The sequence below is a fragment of the Protopterus annectens genome, chromosome 3.part1 (genome assembly GCF_019279795.1).
Source record: "Protopterus annectens isolate FY-2018-M chromosome 3.part1, PAN1.0, whole genome shotgun sequence".
Taxonomy (NCBI): Eukaryota; Metazoa; Chordata; order Ceratodontiformes; family Protopteridae; genus Protopterus; species Protopterus annectens.
The window spans coordinates 1,493,716,503-1,493,739,354 of NC_056732.1; the positions used below are offsets into that span (position 1 = coordinate 1,493,716,503).

Sequence of the window (22,852 nt, forward strand, 5' to 3'; positions counted from 1 at the left end):
TTCTTTATCTGATGTTGGAAATCTTTGTTTATTCATTACAGATAGGGCCGAGTCCCCAGCTATTTCAGTCCTGGGTGGCCCTAAGGAAGGATATTCCCTGAGCACCACAGAACCAAAAGATGCTCATCCCCTGGAGGCCTAATCCAATTTGTAATGAGATATAAAGGTATGAGGTCTTGCCCAAGCGGCTGCTGTGCATATATCATCCATTGAGGCTCTGGAATGAAAAAGCTACAGAAGTAGCCATAGATCTGATAGAATGAGCCTTTATTCTGGAAGGTAAGGATAGCTTATTCTGTTGGTAGATAAAGGTAATGACGTTTCTAAACAAAGAGGATAAAGTCACTTTGGAAATAGGTTTAACCAATCTGGGTCCTGCAAAGGCCACAAACAATTGGTTTGTTTTCCTGAAAGATTTAGTCCTGTCCAAATAACAACGACGCTGCCGGTGCACATCAAGGGTGTGCAAAAGGTACTCCCCTCTATTAGAATGCCTTGGGAAGAAAACCGGCAGGTCAATAGGTTGGTTAATGGAAAAGCCAGAAATTACCATGGGCAAGAAAGAAGGGTCAGTACGAAAGGACACCCTATCTGTATGGAAGATCAAGTAAGGACTCTTGACACTCAAGGCCTGCAGCTCAGATACTCTTCTCACTGAGGTAAGTGCTACTAGAAGTATGGTTTTCCATGACAAAAATTTCAAATCACATGAATCAAAGGGCTCGAAGGGAGAACCTGTAAGAGACTGAAGCACCAGAGTCAAGTCCCAGGGTTCTAAGGGAGGCCTGACCGGAAGTTTAACATGTAATACTCCCTTCAGAAAGGTCTTGCATAGGCGGTGTGACATAATTGAAGAATTATCAAGACCATTATGAAAACTGGCGACAGCTGCATTAAAGCTGAGGCTCCTGCATGTAAAAGAGTAATCAGATATTGTAGGGTCTTTTGAATAAGCATAGAGAAAGGGTCTAAGTTCTGGTCTTTGGCCCAATAGAGAACCTAGTCCATTTACTAGAATAAACCTTTCTAGTGGAAGGTTTGTGTGAGGCCAGAAGAATTTCACGAACAGGAGATGGAATGTCAGGCAGCCTGGCAATCATTGGAAGTGGAGGGACCAAGTTGTGAACTTGAGACTGTGCAGGTTCGGATGAATCAGTCCCTGAGGATGAGATAACAGGTCCTGGGAATGATCTAGGATCCATGGGCTGTGAATCAGATGAGGCCATAGAAACGGGAACCAGACTTGGCGTGGCCAGTAGGGAGCAATGACAATCACTTTGCTTTTCAACCTCTGAGCTTTCTGGAGAAATTTTGGAATGAGGGGAAATGGGGGGAAAGGCATACAGAAGACCCGGGGGCCAATCGTGCGATACAGCGTCCCTTGGTGGTTCCTCCTGAGTGGGGATCAAGGCAAAATAGTTTCTGCATTTATAGTTTAGAGGGGAAGCAAACAGACTGCAGCAAGGCTTGCCCCAACGTTGGAAGATCCGATCTGCTATTACAGGGTTGAGGGACCACTAGTGAGGCATCAGAATGTTCCTGATCAGATTGTCTGCAATAAGGTTGGAACTCCTGGGAATGTGCGTTGCTATAAGAAAGCAATTGGAAGCTATCACCCAGTGCCAAATCCTCATGGCTTCCCGACACAGTGGGCAAGATCTGGTTCTGCCTTGTTTGTTGATATACCAGATGACTGACATGTTGTTTGACTGAATTGCAATGGTCCCCGAGGGTAGGGATGCATGGAACACTTGCAACGCTAAGAGCACTGCCCTCAGTTCCAGGATATTTATGTGCAAGTTGGCCTTGATGAGGGTCCAGGTGCCTTGGACAGTCTTTCCCTGGAAATGACCCCCCCCCCCAACAGTGAAGCGTTCGTGGTCACCGTGGCCGTGGGTTGAGGAAGACAGAATGGTCGACACCAAAGATTAGTTTGTGGCTTCCTCCACCATAGCATTTCTTCCTTGCAACGGTTTGTAAGGCGTATCATGTAGTTGAGTGGGTGAGTTAACAACGACCACTGTGCGGAAAGGAGCCACTGCAGGATTCTCATGTGCAGTCTCACCAGTGGTACTAATGTAATGGCAGCTGCCATGGAGCCCAAGAGTTGCAATACAAGACATGCTGGTACATATGTGTGAGGAAGAAGGCCTTGGATTTGGTGTCTTATTTTCAGAAGCCTGTGAGGGGGGAGAGAAGCTTGACAGGATGTTGTGGCGAAGACTGCTCCGATAAATTCCAATGTCTTCAATGGGGACATCTGAGATTTGTCTTTGCTGATTGTAATCCCCAAGTGGAGAGAGAAACCTTGAGTGTAAGAGAGGCTGCGGACTAGAAGATTCCTGGTTGGAGCAGTAAGGAGCCAGTCGTCTAGATAGGGAAACACCTGGAACCCTTGTAGTCAAAAAGATGAGCTTCCAAAACCGCCATACATTTGGTGAACACTTGGAGGGCTGTCGAGAGACTGAATGGCAGTGCCCTGAACTGGTAGTGATTGGCTCCCAGCCGGAAGTGGATAAACCTCCGGGAGCTGTGATAAATCTTTATGTGGTAGTACACATCCTGGAGGTCTATAGAGCACATCCACAATTGTCCCTCCTTAAGAAGGGAAGAATGGACTGTACTGTGACCATCTGGAATTTTTGATAAATCTGTTCAGTAGGCTGAGATCCAGGATTGGTCTCCAGTCCCCTGTCTTTGTTGGCACTAAAAAGAACCTTGAATAAAACCCGGACCCTGTCTGGTTTGGTGGGACTGGTTGGATGACTCTTTTTCTTAGCAGCTTTTCTATTTCTAAGGCTGCTAATTCCCTCTGATTGGATGGTACCATCAGGGATTTGTTTGAAGGGTCTGGGAGTTAAATCGAATGGTATTTGGTAGCCTCTGGATATTATTCTCTGCACCCAAACATTGATAGTAATAAGATGCCAGGCTGGTAGATGCAGAGAAAAACGACTCCTGACTGCTTCCAGAGGAAAGCAATCGGGCTGCTGCTCAGGAGCGCTGGTAGGGTCTGCCAGAGAAAGAACCTCTGGCCCCCTGGTTACACGGAACCTATCTACCCCGAAAGGTCCATCTTCCCTATGAGTTGCCCCCTCTGCCCCAAGGGGATTGTTCACCACGAGTGTCACGAAAGGATCCTTGGGATTTCTTGAACCACATCTTTCCTCCCTTCTGGTTCCTGGAGTAGGACCTCTGGAGGTTGGAAAAGCATATGCCCACAGCAGACAAGGTCTTTCCTCTTTCTCACTACGTACAAGTGTGTCTCGTACCTTGGGTCCAAAAAGTGCAGATTCGTCAATAGGTGCATTGACGAAGGAAGATTTAAAGGGGTCTGCAAAGTCACACAACCGCATCCAAGCATTACGTCTCATGACACCACCAGATGCAGCAGCTCGAGCTGCCCCCTCAGTGGTGTGAGATATCAAACGCATCGAGGAGTTCGAGATGGATACAAGGATAGCTAGCTGCCAGGTGACAGTGTCACACATCTCATCAGGCAGTACCCCCACCAAAGAGGAAGACATTTCGGAAATTAGGTCTCTTTGAAGGCGAGTAAAGTGTGCCAGACAGTTCAGCGACCGAATGGCAAAGGTCACTGAAGCATAGGTCCGCTTCCCTAGTCTGTCCATGGTCCAGGACTCCCTGTTTGGAAGATGGACAGTGGAACTATCTTCTGCCAGTTCCCTCTTGGTGGCCGCGCTACGACCACAGAATCAACTGTCAACTGCTTGGACCACTGGGGCTGGTCTTCAGGTGTATATAAAATTTTGTCTGGCCTCTCGGGGACAGGTTCTACATTGTCCAGGACCTTCCAGGCATGCTGCACAATTAGTTTAACAAGGTCATCTGCTGGTGGGGTCACCCAGGAAGATGTCCAGGCACGGAAGGCCTGCAGGAACACCAATTCCTCAGAAGAAGGGTTAGAGGAGTTCCATTCCCCCCGCTGTTTGAGGATTTTGAGAAGGTCTCCGAATGAAATGTCATCTGGGGAGAATGTGGGGACCCTTCCCCCTCATCACAATCAGCGTCTTCTGTGATAGATTCCTCTGGGGAATCAAGGTGCTTCCTCTTGCACCGATTCTTCTGGGGTGGCTCTCCAGTGGGATCTTCTGAGGACTCCAGAGAAGGGGTTACCTTCAAAGGGGGTTCTTGTGACTCACGTGCCCGGGGACCCGACATAGCGGGTTGGGAGAGGTGCATGCTAGGGGAGGTTTCTGATACTGATGTCAATGATGCTGACTGTGAGCCCTCGGAATGAAGGACCCTTTCCATCACCTGTACGGCAGGCCCACTTGAGGAGGGATGGGAGCCCGGAACCGGGGTCACACCCCACCCTGAAGAGCCCACCTCCAGTTAAGGGGTTCCGAGAGAACTGGAAGCCATCGGAAACGTGGACATAGATGGTGCTAGTGAGAAAACAGGCGCTGGACTAGGTACCAAGGTATGGACGGTCCAAGCACCGCTCCGAGAAAGCATCGGCTCCATTTACAGCAAGAATGATCGGTGCCAACAGGGGAAACACTGCTGTTGCTGCCAAGACAGTATGTACCAAAGCGGACATTGGTAACAAGATTAGTAAACAGGGGAAGATGTGATAAAAGATTCCTAGCCAGGAGGGACGGAAGGTATAGCTGGAATGGGCAATCCCCTAGCTGCCAGAAGCTGGTCCATAACCAGCCCTAAGCCTAGTTCAGAAAAACTCCTAGTGGATTCTAAAGGAGGCTGCTGAAGCGGAATCAGGTCTTTCTAGAAAGGCGCTAAACCTCTGCCGCAAAAAAGGATCGTAAGTTGGAGAATATCTTGTCCTTGGCAGGGATTCGAGTTTTGGAGCTGATGGAGCCAAAGAAACTGTCGGCACCGTGGTCAGGGATGGTGCCGGGGCATGTACAGTCATCGGAGACGATGTGGGAACCAAGGATGGCACCGAAGTCAGTGGTGCCGTGGTTGGAACCAAAATAGGAGTGAATATCATGGTCGGCACCGAGGGAGAAGACACAGAGCCTGGTGCCGAAGAAGTATGCGCCGAGGGTGCCGGCGAAGCACAGATCCGACTCAGTTCCATAACTGACGGAGATGCAGGAACCGAGTGACTCCGGTTTTCCTTATGTTTTTTGGTCTTAGGAGGGGGTGAGACCTCCGACCCAGATACAGCCTTCGAGAAAGGTGTCTTGAATAAACCTTTTAAAACAAAACAAGTTTATTCTTACGTTCTGCTAGTGTCCAATTACTAAAACTAGCACAAATGTCACAGTAAGCTTTAATATAGTCCACGCCCAAACAGTAGACACAACGGACATGTGTCTCTGAGTTAGGCATCTTATGTCCACTTGTCACACTGTTTAAATCCCAAGTTAGCTTTGTCTGACATGGTAAGGTAACAATGCTATCCTATAGAAAAAATAAGGGAGAAAATACCAGTAATGTTATTTTAAAGAATACCACTAGTATAAAGGGAAGGCCTGTCAAAGACAGGAGAGAGGAACAGTACCAAAAAAGGTAAAAAAATGTAATTACCAAGGAAACGGGTAGGAAATAGGCTTAGGTTATAGGCGACAGTGAGAAAAGGTTAACTTGACTAAAAATTTAGTAATTTTGAAGAAAAACTGTCATACAATTAACAATTGTCTACTTAGTTTTGAGAGAGATGGCTAACACGTCTGACTAAGAACGCAGCAAACGAGATCTGGAGTAACTAGGAGAGGGGCATTGTGGGTAGGTTCTTAGCTGAGAGTTTTTGGCTTGCGCGAGTTAGGAAACAGCCATATTGGTTCCGAGGATGGAATCGAGGTCCTATCTGTAATGAATACACAAAGATTTACAACATCACATACATTATTATATCCATAACTAATACAATGAGGCTATAATTGTTGGGTATGGGGGTTGCCTCTGGATGGGAATGACTTGATTCTGCTGTCATGATCAAATTGTCATTATTCTGACTTTGCATGGCAGGTGTGCATTTGTGTAAAGGAATTAGAAATACTTTGCTGTTTTATTTCAATCAGACATTTGATGTGTACAAAGTGAAGAGGCAGTAATTGATGGGTATGGACACTGATGGATTATGAGAATTTGCATAATCTTATGGTAGAAATGGTCTAAAATGAGCAATTTTGTTATTGGTGCTTAGTAAACTGTTTCACATTTTGCTGCAAAAGATGTTCTGGTTTACTCGGATTTAAAACCCACACAGATTTTGTTTAATAAAGAAAAGAAAACAATCAGGAAAGTGAATACAAAGCAAGTGCATTTCTGCACGGTCCAAAAAAAGCATGTGTGTGTGTGTGTGTGTGTGTGTGTGTGTGTGTGTGTGTGTGTGTGTGTGTGTGTGTGTGCGCGCACGCCCATGTATAGTGGCCTTGGTTTCTTACATTATGGCCATCTCACCCTCTATAGGTGCCTCTAGCAGGGGTCATATCACCACAGTCTAGCAGTTCCTTTCCCAGTACCTCACTGCTCTCCTACACACACACACACACACACACACACACACACACACACACACACACACACACACACACACACACACACACACACACACAGAAGCCAGTACTCCAGGGTGCTGCATCTTAACAGAAAAAGCCCACTGCAAAGTTTCAATACGACGGTTCTTCATATGGTTTTCCCACAAGATGGTGCATGGTGGCTTGTTCCCCTCAGGACCTACACATGGAAAACTGTATGCGGCTCTCCTGGATGGTACACTCCCAGTGTGGGTCACAAGGGAAGGAGCATAGCAGTTGAGAGCATATTAAACACTGGTAGCAGATGATGTTTAAAGTCACTGGGAGCAGTGGATGAAAAACATAACTGTGTGTTTGTAGTAAGTGAGAAATACAACTCTTTCATAAACTGATCAGATAAGTTCCTTACTGCTAAACCAAGTTACAAAGCACTATAAATAGTCTGAACAAACGTTAGAAGCATAAATGACTTATTAGCGCTTAAGTTCTTTACACTGTTTATGCTTTATGTACTCATTTATGTATTCTATGTATGATATGGCTGTCTTAGGGCTTATTTGCATGTATATCAACTGTCCTATGCCACAGACATCACTGTGAAGCTTAGTGATTTGCATATGGCACACTAAGGTAGAAAGGCCACACCCAAACCTAAATGAAGTTTAATTTAAAAGTAATTCTGGTTTAATTTCCTGACAGTACTCACACTAAATACTTCTACTGGTACTGGTTATATACAAGACATTAAATGAATAAATGTCTGGTGAAATAGTCAGGAAGGCTCAGTTACACCGCTAACAATTGTATATACATTATTGTAAGAGTTTTAACAGTCTCCAAATTTGTTTTGTTTTTTTAGTTCTCCAGAAGAGAATTAAATTTACTCTGTTGAAGGAGCACAACAAATGTGGAGTATTACCCCACCAAATGTCTTTTAAAATACTGAAGCCCTTCCAAGTAAGTGCTCAAGTAGTGATCGCGATCCTTCAGAGATCAGTTTCAGTCATGACTAGGAACATAAGGTAAACGGTAAATGTAATATGTATGTAGAATTTAATGAAGCCATTTAGAGTGGCATTTTGGAAAAATTAAGAGTACCCAGAGAAAATACATGCAGACTCATGTTAAAGTGAAACAAGTGAATACCTAGACTGCTGTGCACTGTTTTGATAACTTTCTCCCTTCCCTCTTTCCTCAGTGTTAATCAGATGTGGACTTTGTATGTACAAGTTTAAGAGTGTGGGGGGGCTTTCCTTGCATGTGAGGGGTGTAGGGGACACCCTGCAAAAGCACTTGTTTCAAGCTGTCCATTACTTTGTATGTAAGAGGTAATTTTGATGATGAAGGAGGGAGCACGTCTGATGTGAGGGACTATGTTATGATAGCTCATAGTAGAAGCTAATACCGTGGACTTCTGAGTGCTCTCTGTATGTCTCTGGATCTGCATAGGCATACTAAGTAGTGCCATCATTTGGATTTAAACTCTAGATTATCTGGTTTGCTTGAATGTAGCTAGAAATATTTTTAGAGTTTGAATAGCTCACTGAAATGTCAGCTATTTCACTGAGGTACAGACACTTATGATGTTATACCACTACATCTAAAAGCCAGCATGTGTGATGGTAGAGCAGGGATGCTTGCTGGTCTCTTCCATTTGGAAGTGAGGAGGGGCCAACATGGTCATCCCTGTGCATGCCCCCTTCAATCATAAGATGAACATGGAAAAGGAGTCATACGGCATGAAAAATATGAACCACCCTTGACAGCTGTATACATACACGATGGCCCTACCCAGCTGACTCTAACCTCAGAACCTGAGGTTAAATGGCAGAGAAGGGGCTAATGATCAGGAGGCAGCGGGGACAAACAGACAGCAAGAAATAAAAACAGAATCACAGGAGGTTAATAGTCTATTGACCTTGAGGTCATTTCAAGCCTAGTCATATCATCCCAATGTAGTACCATAGATACTCTAGTTAATATCCAGGATTGTATTTAGTAATGACTGCCCATGCCCAGGAGGGTTGTGGGCATTATCCCTGGTAAGAATTTACTGTGCCCACATCCACTCATCCAGGGTGCTTTTGAACACTGTCATAGAGGTGTTCTGCTTCACATGAATAGGCAGCCTATTCCAATGAGGCAGACAAATCTGTCCCTCCAGCATGTCTTATGCAAGTCGTAGGCCATATGTAGGTCCCGGAAATGGGTATCTCTAGTCCTGTTTGATTTATGGATGTGCAGCAAATTCATTAGGTTTTGGTTAGAGATTGCTCTGTAAGCCAAGCATAAATCTCCCCTAAGAAATCTATATGATACAGAGTACAGTGACAGGGACTTTAGTTGGTCAGTGTAAGGCATGTGCTGGAGTCCCTTGATCTTCTTTGTTTGAACCCTCTGAGGTTTATCCAATTGTTGCAGGTGCTTTGTGCGGTACATGCCAAAAGGGGTGTTATACTCAATTATGAGTCTGATTAGTGACAAGTGTAGAGAGGTTATGACCTCCTTTGCTCTAGAGGTGATGCCTTTGCTAAATTTCATAGTGTGAAGAGACATTGCATCATCATTCCCTTGGGTAAAAACATTTCTTTGCATTTAGTTTGAGACCATGACTAAGACACCAGTCGATATGTGTAAGAACCTCCTGGAGTATACTGACATCATTTGGGGATTTGATAATTGCACCAAGTTTTCAGTCATCCACAAACTTGGTCAGCCACAGTCCCTTAGTTTTGGCCTGAACGTCTGAGAAATGTATACCAAACAGCAGGAGGACCAGCACTGACTCTTGTGGCACCACTCTGATGAGAGGTCTCTGGTTGATGTGGAGTCACCCACTTTGACCATGTGCAACCCAGTTTGTGAGCCAGTTGGCAACCCATCTTACAATAAAGGCATTTACATTCAGTTTGTTAAGTTCATCAGTAATGCCAGAGTGTGGGATTGTATCAAAGGCCCTGGCCAAGTCGAGGTATGCTGTCTTCACAGATTTGCCCTCGTCAATGACCCTGGTCACATTTTCAAGGAAATCCACCAGATTTAACAGGCAGTATCTGCCCCTGACGAAGCCAAATTGGGTCAGATCCAAGGTTTGGATGCCACCTATGTCATCATTTATGAGGTCCATGATGATATGCTCCATGGCCTTACACGATGCTGGTCAGACTTATGGGTCTATAATTCCTGGGTCTATTGCTAAGCAACATTTGTGGAGGGGAATAACTGTTGCTGTTCTCCATTCTGCAGGAACATAGCCTGTGGTTAGGATATGACTGAATAGGGGACTTAATGGTGATGCTAGCTCATGTTTTAGTTTGTTTAGAAGACAGTCTGAGATGCTGTTTGGTCCCACAGAGGCTGTGTTTTTTTTGCCTTAGAAAAGGCTTTAATGACCTGCTCTATATGCAGGGTGAGGGGGAGGGAGTTAGGGGAAAGGTTTGTGATAAGTTTGGAGGGGATAAGGGAGTGAAATTTTCACCAAATCTGTCTGCCAGCAGGTTTGCTATCTCTGCAGAATTAGGGTGTGTGATACCGTTAGTCACTAGTTTGGCACAAGCTTGGGTCTTACCTTTTAGGCTGTGTACATAGCTGTAAAAGGCATCATGGCTATCATTGGCTGTGATTGCTAAGTTTTTTCAAAGTTACCTTTAGAGGATTTGGCATGTTGTCTTATTTGGCTGTGGAGGGTGCTCTTCCATTGTTGGGGCCTCACCTTAGTTTTCCTAGAGAGCAACTTTTTGTGTTTGTTGTAAATTTTGTTGATGCTGGATGTCCACCTGGGTGGCCTGTTTTTACTTTGGCTCTGGCTTTGATTTTCTCTGGAACAGCCACATCTATACATTTATAAAGGTGACTGTACAGGACTTTAGTGCAAGCTTTGGTGCAGTTACCACTTCCAGATCAGGGTGGGGCTTGGAACACATTTATACCTTCCACTAGGAGGGTATAGTTTGCCTTGGTAAAGTTATTTAGTCTAAATTCGCCCTTTGAGTTCTGGTGATAGTGTCAGTTTGAAGGCAACTGATCGGTGGTCCATTTTAACTAATGAGGGTTCAACAGTTGCAGTGCTGCATCTGTTTGTCATGTTAGTGAGCACCAGATCTAGTACATTTCTCTTGTTGGGGCATTTGAGTTAATTAACTCAAGGTAATTTTGCTCTAGTGAGTTAGGGCTACAGTAGATTTCCCAGTTGATGGTGGGATAATTGAAATCCCCATGACTAGAGTGTTTGGCAAGATTTGGACCGACTCCAGTTTGGTCAAGTAGGCCTCTTACACATCATGATCTATGCAGGGGGATCTAGCACTAGCTATGACTTGAAATGGGGGTCTTTCCCACAATAATTTGAACTTACAGTAATTTCATGGAGTTGTCTTGTCTAACAAGTTGGGAGGTGAATTTACCTCTAATATAGACAGAAACACCACCTCCTTTGGTTTTCACATGTTCATTTTGCAGTCTGAAGATGTGGAAGGCACTGTAGTCTTACAAGGCCAGGGTACTTGCTGAAACCTTGAATCAGGTTTCTGTGATTGCACAGACATCTACATCCTCCAATGATAGGAGTGCTTCCATGGTGTGCAGTTTTTGGTTTAAGCTCCTAGTGTTTAGCAGCATAAACCTTATTTTGTTATGACTGTCAATTTTCATGTCAGTAATTTTGTTTTGGAGACTTTGCCTAAAAAGGCACTATGGGGAGGCAAGAGCTTTTGCCAGCAGCCGAGAGCACAGATTCAAGATTCTTGGTGTAGATGCATCTCTTGCACTCTATATTAGAGTGCGTTACTAGTACAGGGTTGTCAGTGTACATGAGGCAGTTACTACACTGCCTCAGAAGACCCAATTCAACAAGTCTGGCAGGAGGAACAAGGGTAGTCCAACTGTCCATAATGCTAGATTTTAAGAACAGTTATCACAAAGGGGGTGCTTTCAGGACTGATCTAGGAGGTGCTCTGTAGATGGTTGTTTCTGACTGGGATTTTGTCTGGTGGTCTAATAGGTCACAGTTCACGAGCAATACTTCTTAGACCGGAAATGTACTAAAGATGAGGACTACACTAATATTACTACAGCTGTATATAAGGGAAAAATTGCCAAAATTATCTGTCCAGCTATAGTGCACAATGGCACAGCAGTGAGAGGTGCTGCGCGAGATGCATACAAGCAGAAACCTGCTCAAACTCGTGCTTAAATATCAGAAGCTAAAACCCTAAAACATTTTTTAAAGTTCAAATAAACCAATGACGGTGCTTACTCCAAGCCTTAGACCAATCACCCTTCACCAGACAGGTTCCAATCAGCTCACTTCTCTCGCAAGGGTGCAGAAGGACCCATTCTAATCAAAGATGGCTTGGAAAATGTGCTCAGAATACAACAGCCACTACAAAAATACCCAGATGCAACAAACCTGTATCTGGACTATGCTACAGCTGCTAGCTAAAAAAAAAAAAAAAAGATTTAAACAGCAGAAAAAAGTTTTAGACAGCAGAAAAACAGGAAGGAGATACCGAAGAATGTTTTAAGTGGCAACCAAATCAGTTATTTAAAACACTGCTTGGCGGAAAAACAGAACAGAACATATGCTTAGCAAACAGTGAAAAGTAGTAACAATTACTTTTCAATCAGTGAAAATAGCAAAAAGCTTTGCAAACAATGAAAACTGCAACAAAATATGATTTAACAGGCACAGTAAGGCAGTGCAAACAGTGCAGTTTAGTTTGCAGTATTAAAATACAGTATTAAATAAACAGAACACAAATAAAAGTGCAGTAAATAGTATACTCAAGCAAAAAAAGGCAACTTATGGTTTTTGGGAAGCTCAGAAGTCTCCAGTCGTCTGAAATCTCAGCTCAGCATTGTGACTGGTAGCCCACCTCAGTTCAGTTTGGCTGAAACAAGCAGAAACCTACTGAAACTCAGGGCTTAAATACCAGAAGCTAAAAACTTAAAAATTGTTTTTAAAAGTTCAAAAGAACCAATGAGGGAGTTTACTCCAAGCCCTAGACCAATCACCCCTCACCAGACAGGTTCTAATCAGCACACTTCTCTTACAAGGATGCAGAAGGGCCCATTCTAATCAAAGATGGCTTGGAAATTGTGCTCTTCCTCTACATAATATGAGGAGATTGGTACAAAGCTAACAGCTGAATCTAGCACACCCATCCCTTCAAAGCAAACCACAATAGTTTGACATGGGACAGACCATCCTAACCAGAGATAGTCAGGGTGATAGTTAATTGGGCATTTTTCACATACTATATGGGTTGCTCTGGTATACATTCAGAGACTTCATTTGGATCAGTTGAGGGGATCTAAAGCCCAAATCAAAGAAATAATCCCTAAAATATCAGGCACTCCTGCTGTGCTTTAGGAGCTGTTACTGGTAGAAGTTAAATGCTCCAGAAGTGGTTACCTTGCCTCTTCCTCACCAACTACTTTGTTTGAGAACCAGAGAGCCTCCACCAAGGAGAGAAATTACTACACATCTTTGGTATGGAGAGCACCCCAATGTTTGGATTTGTAGAGCAGCAATAGTTTTCCTAAACACTTGTAAAGAAGGGAAAAAATATTCCTCTGACTTAGGAGTGAAGAAAAAAACCTAGTGTATGCAGTGTAGTGACAGCTAATTAACAGCTAATTAACTGTTTATGTCTGCTTAGTTATTCAAGCTGATGTTTCCTGTGTTGAGCAACCAAGAAGACTGGCTCACTGAATGAATGTTGCTCTGCATCCTGTGCTGATTTCAAGCTGTGTTGTAGTGCTGCAGACCAGAAGTACTCTATAGAGGGCTTAAACCACAAGTTGTTTAGGGCATGCAAACATTTTCCAACATCCCTTTGCAGTACATTATGAGCAACTTTTTAAAACTTGGGCATGGGCAGGTTCCCCAAATCTCTGGAAACTTATCATTATTTCCATCAGTAAAGCAGCGCCTAGAAATCTCCTGAAATACAGAACAACTCCCCTGCTCTCTCATCTGTCCAAAAATTCTAGAGAAAGCAGTTTCTCCACAACAGAAAAACAAAAGGGTTATGGCTTCTTTTTGACAGCATGGTTTCAGGGTAGGAACATGGCACACTGCACTGCTATCAATGCACCACCTGGTCCACTAAAGAAGAAGAAGAATGGAACCTGGAGTAACAGGCCCATGCCCACTGAGCCCCAGCATAGCACAGGAGAACATCCTGCCCGTCATATTCTCTGGCACCAAGGTGGAAAGGTGCTGTAGTCTCCTGGACCACACAGCTAATGCAAAAGTCTAACCTAGGATGCTTTGTCAGAACTTCACACCACTCTGCTGGACGGTTTACAGAGGGAATATTGCCTTCTTATGAGCAGAGGCAGCTGAATTGATTCTTCAAAGTTGTAAAATAGCATTCTTGAGCAACCACTTCATGGATAGCATGGGCCTAGGGCACTCTTCCATCTTTCTCACACATTCAAGTTATTTCTTGGTTAAAGATAAGGGGCCATATGCTAATCCAAATAGTTTCATGAGTCTGAGGGAATTTGCAAAAAATGGGTCAAGGTGGTTGCTACAGAAACAGGCGGTCTCAATGTCTCCCTTTCAAGATGCAGACACAGAAGGAAAGTCTGAACAAATCTAATTTCCAGAAAGGGTAGGCCTATGCTGCATATGAAGTTGAAAAATCTGTCAAGCAAGTGTGATATGAAAAGGCAGGTACTGGCACAGAGAAGTGCTCTCCTAGAGAACAAACCACATTACCCTTTATTACTAATTTTGTCAAGATTATTTTTTTAAGTGTCATTTATTTCCTTTGGTGGCTTTGTTTGGAAGTGTAAATCTTCTTTTTGATAACTTTTGGCAGACTTTAAATTGTAACATTATTATTTTTTTTAATTTTGACCTAAATGGTAGATATAAGGAAGTTTGTTTAATATATGTTATGCATGATGCCTTGAAGTTTTTTTAGGAAACAAGTTTGCCAATAATTATTTACACTATTCCAGTCAACATCCTAAGTCTATGAAATGAAATGTTACCAGAGGACAGTTTATCTGTGCATCTAGACTATAGTCTCAAGACAGACTTGTTGAAGGAGACTGACTTTCTTACTGATTATCCTAAATAAAGCTATAAAATTCAAGACTCTGACAAATGAAGGAAAATGTTGGGGTAGCTTTATATGAAGTAATTCTTTCAAAAATTTAGATGACATGGCAGAAAGCAGAGTATATGAAGAACAGAAAAAGACTGCATACACATGAACGTTATCAGGACAATATGCACAATTTGTCAAGGAATTTTAAATATGCCACTCTTCTGGCATTTTTGTGGCTACAGACCATTAACTTTCAACCAAAGCCTTAAGTATTGCGCCATAAGAGATCTTGTTTATTTATTTACAGTTGGCTTGATTTCTTCTTGATCCCATTGAATTTATTAGAAAGGGAGGAGTTGTATCATAGTGGCAAGAAACTTAACACATGAACGCAGAAATTTGCCTTTCTGTTACATCAGTAGAGCTTAAAAGACTGGAAGCTGCATACGTTGTGAAGTTATTGCTATAAGAAGGATGGAGCACAGCTGTCTTTACTATTAACTAAAGGAAATAAATACATGTGTGAGATTAAGCATCAAGGAAATGAAAATGCATCTGTCTAATATGCTTTCCTGTTCAACAAACAGGATCACATTTTTGAAATGTGTACATCTTCTTGCAGGGCCTATCGAATTAATGTTATATTAAATGAAATGCACGGCAGACAGATCCCTATAGATGGAGTCTGTTAGCACATTTTGATGACTTGAAAGACACATCACATAAAAGATATGGGGTGAAGTGACCAAAACAGACATTCACTGCTTCTATGCATAGGCTGCGAGCACAAGTCCTGTCCTTGTCTGCTCTTGTACCTTAAGTTACTGCCGTCTGTACTGGGCCTGGCCATAGTCTCAAAGCTAATGTACCTCTCAACTGTCCCTGATTTTAACTCTGTCCCTCTTAATCCCTCCTAAAACTAGTGACTTTTGGAGGAAAGGTGGTGAATTACACTTAATGAATAATGACAATAATTAAGAGTTATAAACTTCTTTTACTTCAGAAAATGTGCATTAATTCATATGCTCTGATTCTGTCAATGTTTTAACTTAACAGCACTAATATTTTAAAAGTGTCCCTGATTGTCCCTGTTTTTTTCTTGACTTGTCCCTGATTCTGTTGAAATTTGTCCCCAATAGGTTGAGAGGTCTACTAATGCTACTGCTGTGTTAAAACATACTAACATGGAAATGTACTTCTGACTAAATCTATACCGCCTGTGCACACAAAATCAAGGTGGCTTACCAAATGTGAGTAGGGCTAAGGTTATCTGCCTTTTGGAATTAAAAAGTTGATTATGGTAGCAATAGCAGAGAAATAAAGAGTAGGTCATGAGTAAGGTTTGATGGCTACACCCACCACTGAAACTCTCTTGATATAGTTATCAGCACTGGTAGCTTCAGATCCATTGGACCAGTAGCTCTATTCCACATATTTTTTTCAGCAATTACTGCACCTTTCCCATATACAGCTTGACCTTCCAAGAATGTAAAGATATAAAACTCAGACGCCTAAAAATACTTCTTTTGAAGTCCACTATTTTTACAGCCATCAAAGATTGTAATGTCTGGGATGTTGTCTTAAAGTAAAATATTTAATGCACCACATGATGGAATATAGGAAATTAACCTTCAGAGAGGGAATCCATTCCAAATCAGCATAAACTACTGTGATTCCAAAAATAAAATAGTTTCTTAGGTTATTAAGGATTGCTGTACATCTCAATCCAAGTGCCAGTCACTCGGAGACAACGGTCTATTGGTGCCTGCATTTTTAGATGAACAAATCTGAAATCAAAACATTTGGTGAATGTTCTAAGTGGGTTAAACAGTATAACTTTGAAACAGATTTGACAATGACTGTCTCTGAACCTTAGATAGTTTCTTTGGGCCTTTGAGAAGAGAATATGAGTGTCATCCTTCTGTTCAGAACTGATTATCTAGAAGTCCTTGTTGACTAGAAGCAATGGATATTTCAGTGTCTGCATATAAATACTTTTTGCCTGGATGTGTTTGTTTAACTTGGGTCTACAATGGGCTCTAATAACAATATTCTGGGAATGATGGGAATCTTTCTGTACATTTATTTCTTGGGTTCTTAAAAAAAAAAAAAATGAACTGTTTTTCTGTATAGCAAATCCTTGGCTACTTTTGAACAAAAGTGTAAAAGATGAGCCAATAAATTTGGTATATAACATTACAAATTATACAACATAATGGCTGATATACACACCTGTCTTTTATGGAGTTGGCTCCACTTGTCTGCAAACAGGGTGAGTTAGCCAGATGTAGCAGATCTTGGAGGCCTGAATAAGGTTATGAGGATTTTGGTGGAACATTTGCTAGCACAGCATAAAAAGGAAGTACTGTAAAATGGCATTTTATATTGCCTGTACTACTGCTGTCGAAGGATGCTTTTTCATTTTTTTCCCTTTGATACTTAACCTGTGATCTCAGCCAAGCTCTTGCGCTCTTCCTCAAACTTTGAAACTAAAAGGGAGAAGGATATCCTAGTATAGTACCATCCTGATGGTAATGAAATTTTCTCTAAGGTATACCCTTAACTCCCACAACAGCTTGCATCTTCCACCTCGCAAGAAAACTTGCCTGCACCTGCTTAACATAATGCCTATCTAGGTCTGAGCCCCTATATCTCTGCCATAGGGCAGCCAGCGAGAAGTAAAACCCAAACCCTACCCCTCTACCCACAACAGAAGGACAGCTGACAATAGTCACTCAGTCTACCCCCTCCTGTTAATGCAAAAAGCCAGTTAAGACAGTGTTTGCTTTAAAGTTCCTCTACAGTTCTGGCCTGTTTACTGGGACCTTAAAACTCTTCTCTTTTGGGTGAAAGATATGTGGCTTTCCATAAAATTTTTGCTTGTACACAGTGGCGGTGGTGGTGCTGCGGTAGCGTTGTCGCCTCACAGCAAGACGTTGTCCCGTTCGATTCTCAGCTAGAGAGTCTTCGGTGGAGACATGCGTGAATGGGTGTACCTTCGTTGAAGGTTGTGTGTTAGGGCCGGCAACTCAGCATGTAAAAATCAACTGCCAAACATTAGCGGACCGGAGTTCCGCTGTGGCGACCCCTAAACAGGAAAAGCCGAAAGACACAACAACAACACAGTGATTAATGGAAATGACCATGGTTAAGGCTGTTCTGTTTACTAATTCAAAGAATCTTTTTTGATTATATAAAGACTTTTTGGAGTCCCACATGTATGGGAATTACATGTACAGTATCTTCAGGAATAATGTCTTTGGAGGGTGGGGGGAATTAGGGATAATCTATATCATGCCTAAATGAAGAGTCTGTTTGACCCTTTTTCTAATGAATATTGGCCAGGGAAAGGTCTCCACATTTTCTAAGGTGAATAGTAACCGGCCAGACACAAAAGCAAATCTAGAAAACCTGTTTGTATTTTGCATGACATTTATTGAAGACTGATGCTGGATATGGTTCAGGGGACCTACACAGGTTTTGCAATCAATATCGCTTCTCGGGTTTTAACCACTGTAGAGAATTACTCTACAAGCCACTGACAATCCAATTGACAACAATGAAGGTGGTTACTAACCTGGGAAAAGCTAATGGACATAACTGAAAGCCCTCAGGTGCACATTGTTAAATTAAAAAATAGCTTAATACTTCCATCTTAAACCAAATGGCATGCTACCACTTTTAAAATTATCACCTAAAGTTTAGCCAGCTCATTCACCGTCACTTTCATCATTGTTGTGGACTTGGTGTTACTATATCCACATCTTCAATGACTTATTTTGATATATATATTTTTTTACCATTTCTCCCATAAAGGGGAATCTTTAAGAGTAGTTCAGAGGACGACGCAAAGGTAACTGGAGATGCTTCGTTGTTACTTCTGTCCTTCATATTCAGGAAATTTTGCTTCATTAAACATCCTAGCAGCTTCTTTTTGGTCTTCATTTGCAGATGCTTATTCAATGTTTTCTTCAAAAGAGGAATTCCTAGTGCTTTCCAACATTTACTAAAACCAGTATACCTAAATTTATTTGTTAACTGGCTTAGTGATCCAGTGACCCTATTTATGAGAAAATTCCCTCTATCACATGCAGTCACCAAGCAAAAAACAAACTGAAGATGACAAATACTTGGAGACATCTGTCTGTACTAAACTTACTAATATGCTGACTTTGCTCAGAATGCCACAGTGGAACACAGTCATGAAATGGTTGCTATTTTGTACTAAAGTGTTGTGCATACTGTTGAGGAAGAAAAGCCAAAGGGTTATCACAGATGAGTGGCAAGTCCAGATGTTATATTGCTGTGAACGTTTTCCTTGATGAAAGATTGAAGGTAGTGCATGTTCAGATAGTTTACTTGAGATATTAAATTCCATTTAGCTAGCCAGATTAAGAATTTATTGGAGACAGCCAAAGTGTTATGAATATTGTTAAAAAACATAAATCCATTGTTAAAGCAAAAAACACTGCAGCAATGACTAGTTCCTTTAAAGTTATGAAAAGGAATCTATACTGTACCTTCAATTTTGCAAGCATGTATAACATGTAAATGGTCCATTAACTCTCGCTCACTAGCTTGAATCCGGTTCAACAAGTCTTCTATGGTGTACTATAAAGTATATAAAAGATAACAATATATCTCCATAATATTATTGCACTCTCAAACTGATATACACTAACAAAAGCAACATACAAATATACTCTGGGGAAGCAAACATCCCCTGACTGCAAGAATGGCACAATCGGTATATATAGTATGTATGTACAACCATTAGTATTATATAGTATGTATGTACAAACATTTTAGCTCAAGTGTATCAATGATTCATACCATTAATGTTCAGTAGTAAGGGAGATGAATAACTCCTAATAATTTAAGGGGTAGCAAGAATTATTCAGAAAGTATCTTATTTGCTGAACTTGCCAAAAACTGTTCATAACCAACAGTTCAAGTAACAAATATGTTATCATCATACCAGCTATTCTTTAATGTGAACCTTCCCTTGATCATGTCTAGTCTGGGCGATCCAATTTTTTCTCCAGTGTTTGGCTTAATTTGTCAAGAGATCAATTTGGACAGATTCCAAAAGACCTGCTGCCAGTGTAAATGACTTATTCTGGTGTAAGGTTTCTCTATAAAACAGGCTTACAGCAATGTCAATCGCTTACAGTGAGACTAAGTCTTTTGGAACCATGCTAGTTTACCTGAGGACAGCCATGCACTTATACATACAATGACATCACATAATGACTACATGAGCACGTTCAGACCCCATTAGTTCATTCATTGCTCTTACCGAGCATCTTTCCTTAACTCAAAAAAAACACAATTGTCATCTGAACCCCCATCACTACCAAATGGTAGGCAAGTGTGTAGTTGGCCTTAAATTGTACCCATCCAGCTGAATATGACCAGAATGAGTAGGACAAAGGATAATGCTGACCCATTAAAGAGAGTCCTCATTATAGATTAACCAACTCAGTAAACATGTTGCTATTACATCTAACTTTGAGGAATGGGTTCTGTCCTGGAAAAATGCCAAGTAATACACATCACCTGGACAGTAGAACCTGCAGGGCAGCCTGAGGATCAACCAACTAGGTAATCCCTAGGTTGAACAAGAAAAAGCCCAAATCCTCTGCTATAGACAAGTAATCAGATTGTACAGTCATCATCAAAAAAGGGCCTGGCAGCCAGACTTGCAGAGTAGACCATAAAACAATGCTGGAGGCAAGCACATCAGGAAGCTGTTAGATCACTGCCCTGAGAAGGGCAGAACACTCAGAGGCAGATGTCCTGGAGAGAAAGAGGAGGATGAATCCACACACTTTGTCAGACCACGGGAGAAGGAAAGGGCAGGACACAGGTCACCACAGGCCAACTACGGAAGGAAAGGGAGAGGGAAACACTTCGTAAGACCAAACAGGAGTATTTGTGGAGTGGACCTCCCAACCTTCACCTGCTTAAGGCCCTCACCTGCTTGGAACAAGGGAAGGGCACCACAACATAAATACTGCACCTCCAGTGACATCAAGAGGTATCCCTAATAATAAGCCCCCAAAAATCATAGAAGGATGTCTAGGTCATAATGATAGGAGGGAAGGATCTCCATCTAATGAGCTCCCTTCTCAGCCCACCTGGAGAGAAAGGAACCAGTCTCCACCACTGAAAGTCAAGCCCTCCTCTGTGATAAAAAGAAGAGAGACGACTGCCTAGAAGAGGCGAGTTTGACCAGTCTGAGTTCGGCTAGGATACTGACTTTTTTCCAGGAGTTACCAAAGAATCCAGAAGAAACTGAGTCAAAGCTAAGAACCTCCAGCAATGTTGGTGACCTTGGACGCATGAAAGTGAATGGTACCAGTTTATTGTACATTCCCTGCTGATGATGCTGACAGGGAACTTTCAGAATAAGCTTTCTCCCAGAAAGAAACCACTAACCCAGCTGTGCCCCTTGAAATGGGGGGGGGGTCTCTGAACCTGAATATGTCTAAAAAAACAAGAGGTGAATCATAATGCTCTCTCCTGACATTAATAGAAGACTGTCAACAGAACCCAAACAGCTTTACACCCAAGAGATGGGGACCCTGAGGAAGGAAGACTCATCACCACCCAAGAAAAGGAGACAACTGCTTGCCAATCTTGACCAAGCAAAGTAAAGAGATAATGAGGAAATGACCACATCCTCTCAGGAAATAAGGATCAAGGGTAACCTGGAGAGGGCCCAACACCACACCTCAGCAGTGACAGACAGCCACTCCCTTTTTCTTCAAAAAGATAAGATGGTCCTTGAGCCTGAATTAGGAGACAGGGACCTAAGGACTGGTTCCTAATCATTACTACTGCCCTCAATGAGAATGCCTGAGGCAACAGCCCAAGGAAAAAGGGTGACAAATTCATCCTGACAACATGGGAAAAAAAAACGCTCCCACACAGATAGACAGAGACAGAATGGACCAAAACTAGGAACCACAAAAGCTGTGTCTGAAGCACAACCCCTGGGGGTTGTCACACCCCCCCAATGTTTCCACCCCCAGTGTTGGGGGTATAATAGGGATGGACACCCTTAGAGTATAAGCAGTGCCCCAGTATGGCCTTCACATGTGTCGCTCATCTTATGTGCATCAAGAAGAAGATGAGGCTTTGGTGTTCGTTTAAGTAGTTTATTGCATATAAACACGTCAGGATGGATAGCAAGAACATTGAACTTAAACTATCTAGCTAACTAACTAACTACATACATGCTCTCACTCTGGCTGCTCACTCAAAATGGCACTCTTGCTTGCATGTGCTCAGTACATATATGCACGTGCCCACTGACTGGAATGCTTCTTAAAGGTATATCACATACTCTGATCTACATCCTCCCTCTTTACTGAGCTGTCTTATATTAACAATGATATTTCAATACGCATGCAAATATACAGACACCAATAAAAACAATTGTGTCCACATATCTGGAACAAGGTTTCGAGATGCAACCTGATCTTGCGACATAATGCTTAGAACTGGGTTTAGCAACAGGGATAGTCACTGGGGAATGTTCTGCTTGGGGACTCTTGGGGCTTTTCTAAGGAACAGGGATTACTGATGGAATAAGTTCATAGGTTGGTACTAGGCTATCAGCCCTAGGGCCTATACAAGCCTAGCCATAACAATTCCCTGGCTATTTCTTCCCACAGTATTTACTTCCCTGGACCCCTGTCTAGCAGGGCGACTGATGTAATCCCCAGGGTGAACTTCCTATATCCCATCCAATCATCAAGGTTCCTTTTGAAGAGGGCCAAAGAGGTGCTCTGCTTGACATGTATGGGCAGTCTATTCCAGAGTCTGGGGAGTCTCTGGGTCAGGAACCTATCCCTCCAGCATGTTTTGTTCATTGTGATGACAAGGTTTAGAACCCTAGAGCATGTGTCTCTGAGGGATTGGGATTTCTTTAAGTGTAGCATGTCCAACAGCTCTGGGTATAGGTGTCCAACAGCTCTGGGTATAGGTTATGTCCTAACAATGGACAAGTCACTCTGAGAACCAGAGTCTTTGTCACAGGCAGGATGTTGAAACACTGGTTCGGACACTGGTAACAAATGTTTACGATTTCATCTGAATTCCAGTGATTCTACAACATACGATCTCGGCGCTCTCCTTTTTGTAAAGAACTGAGCGGTATGCTGGATCAATCATAGTAAAACTTCTAGGACAGATGCTTCAAAAATTGGACTCTTACTGCTTTGTTGGTTTTAGCACATAGAATCAATAGATTACTGCTAATAGGTAATGTAGTTCTGGTTTGTCTTGACATAAGATGCTGGGCATTGGAAC

The 22,852-nt window shown here is 42.4% G+C and overlaps 1 protein-coding gene across 1 annotated transcript in view; it reads right to left on the reverse strand.

The window, feature by feature from the left end:
* The window catches only part of DSCC1 (DNA replication and sister chromatid cohesion 1), a 477,417-nt gene that overhangs the window by 270,871 nt on the left and 183,694 nt on the right, over nt 1–22,852 (reverse strand). The window contains exon 5 of the mRNA XM_044067559.1: nt 19,054–19,144. Within this exon, the coding sequence (XP_043923494.1) occupies nt 19,054–19,144 (91 nt within the window). The remainder of the gene's footprint in view (nt 1–19,053; nt 19,145–22,852) is intronic.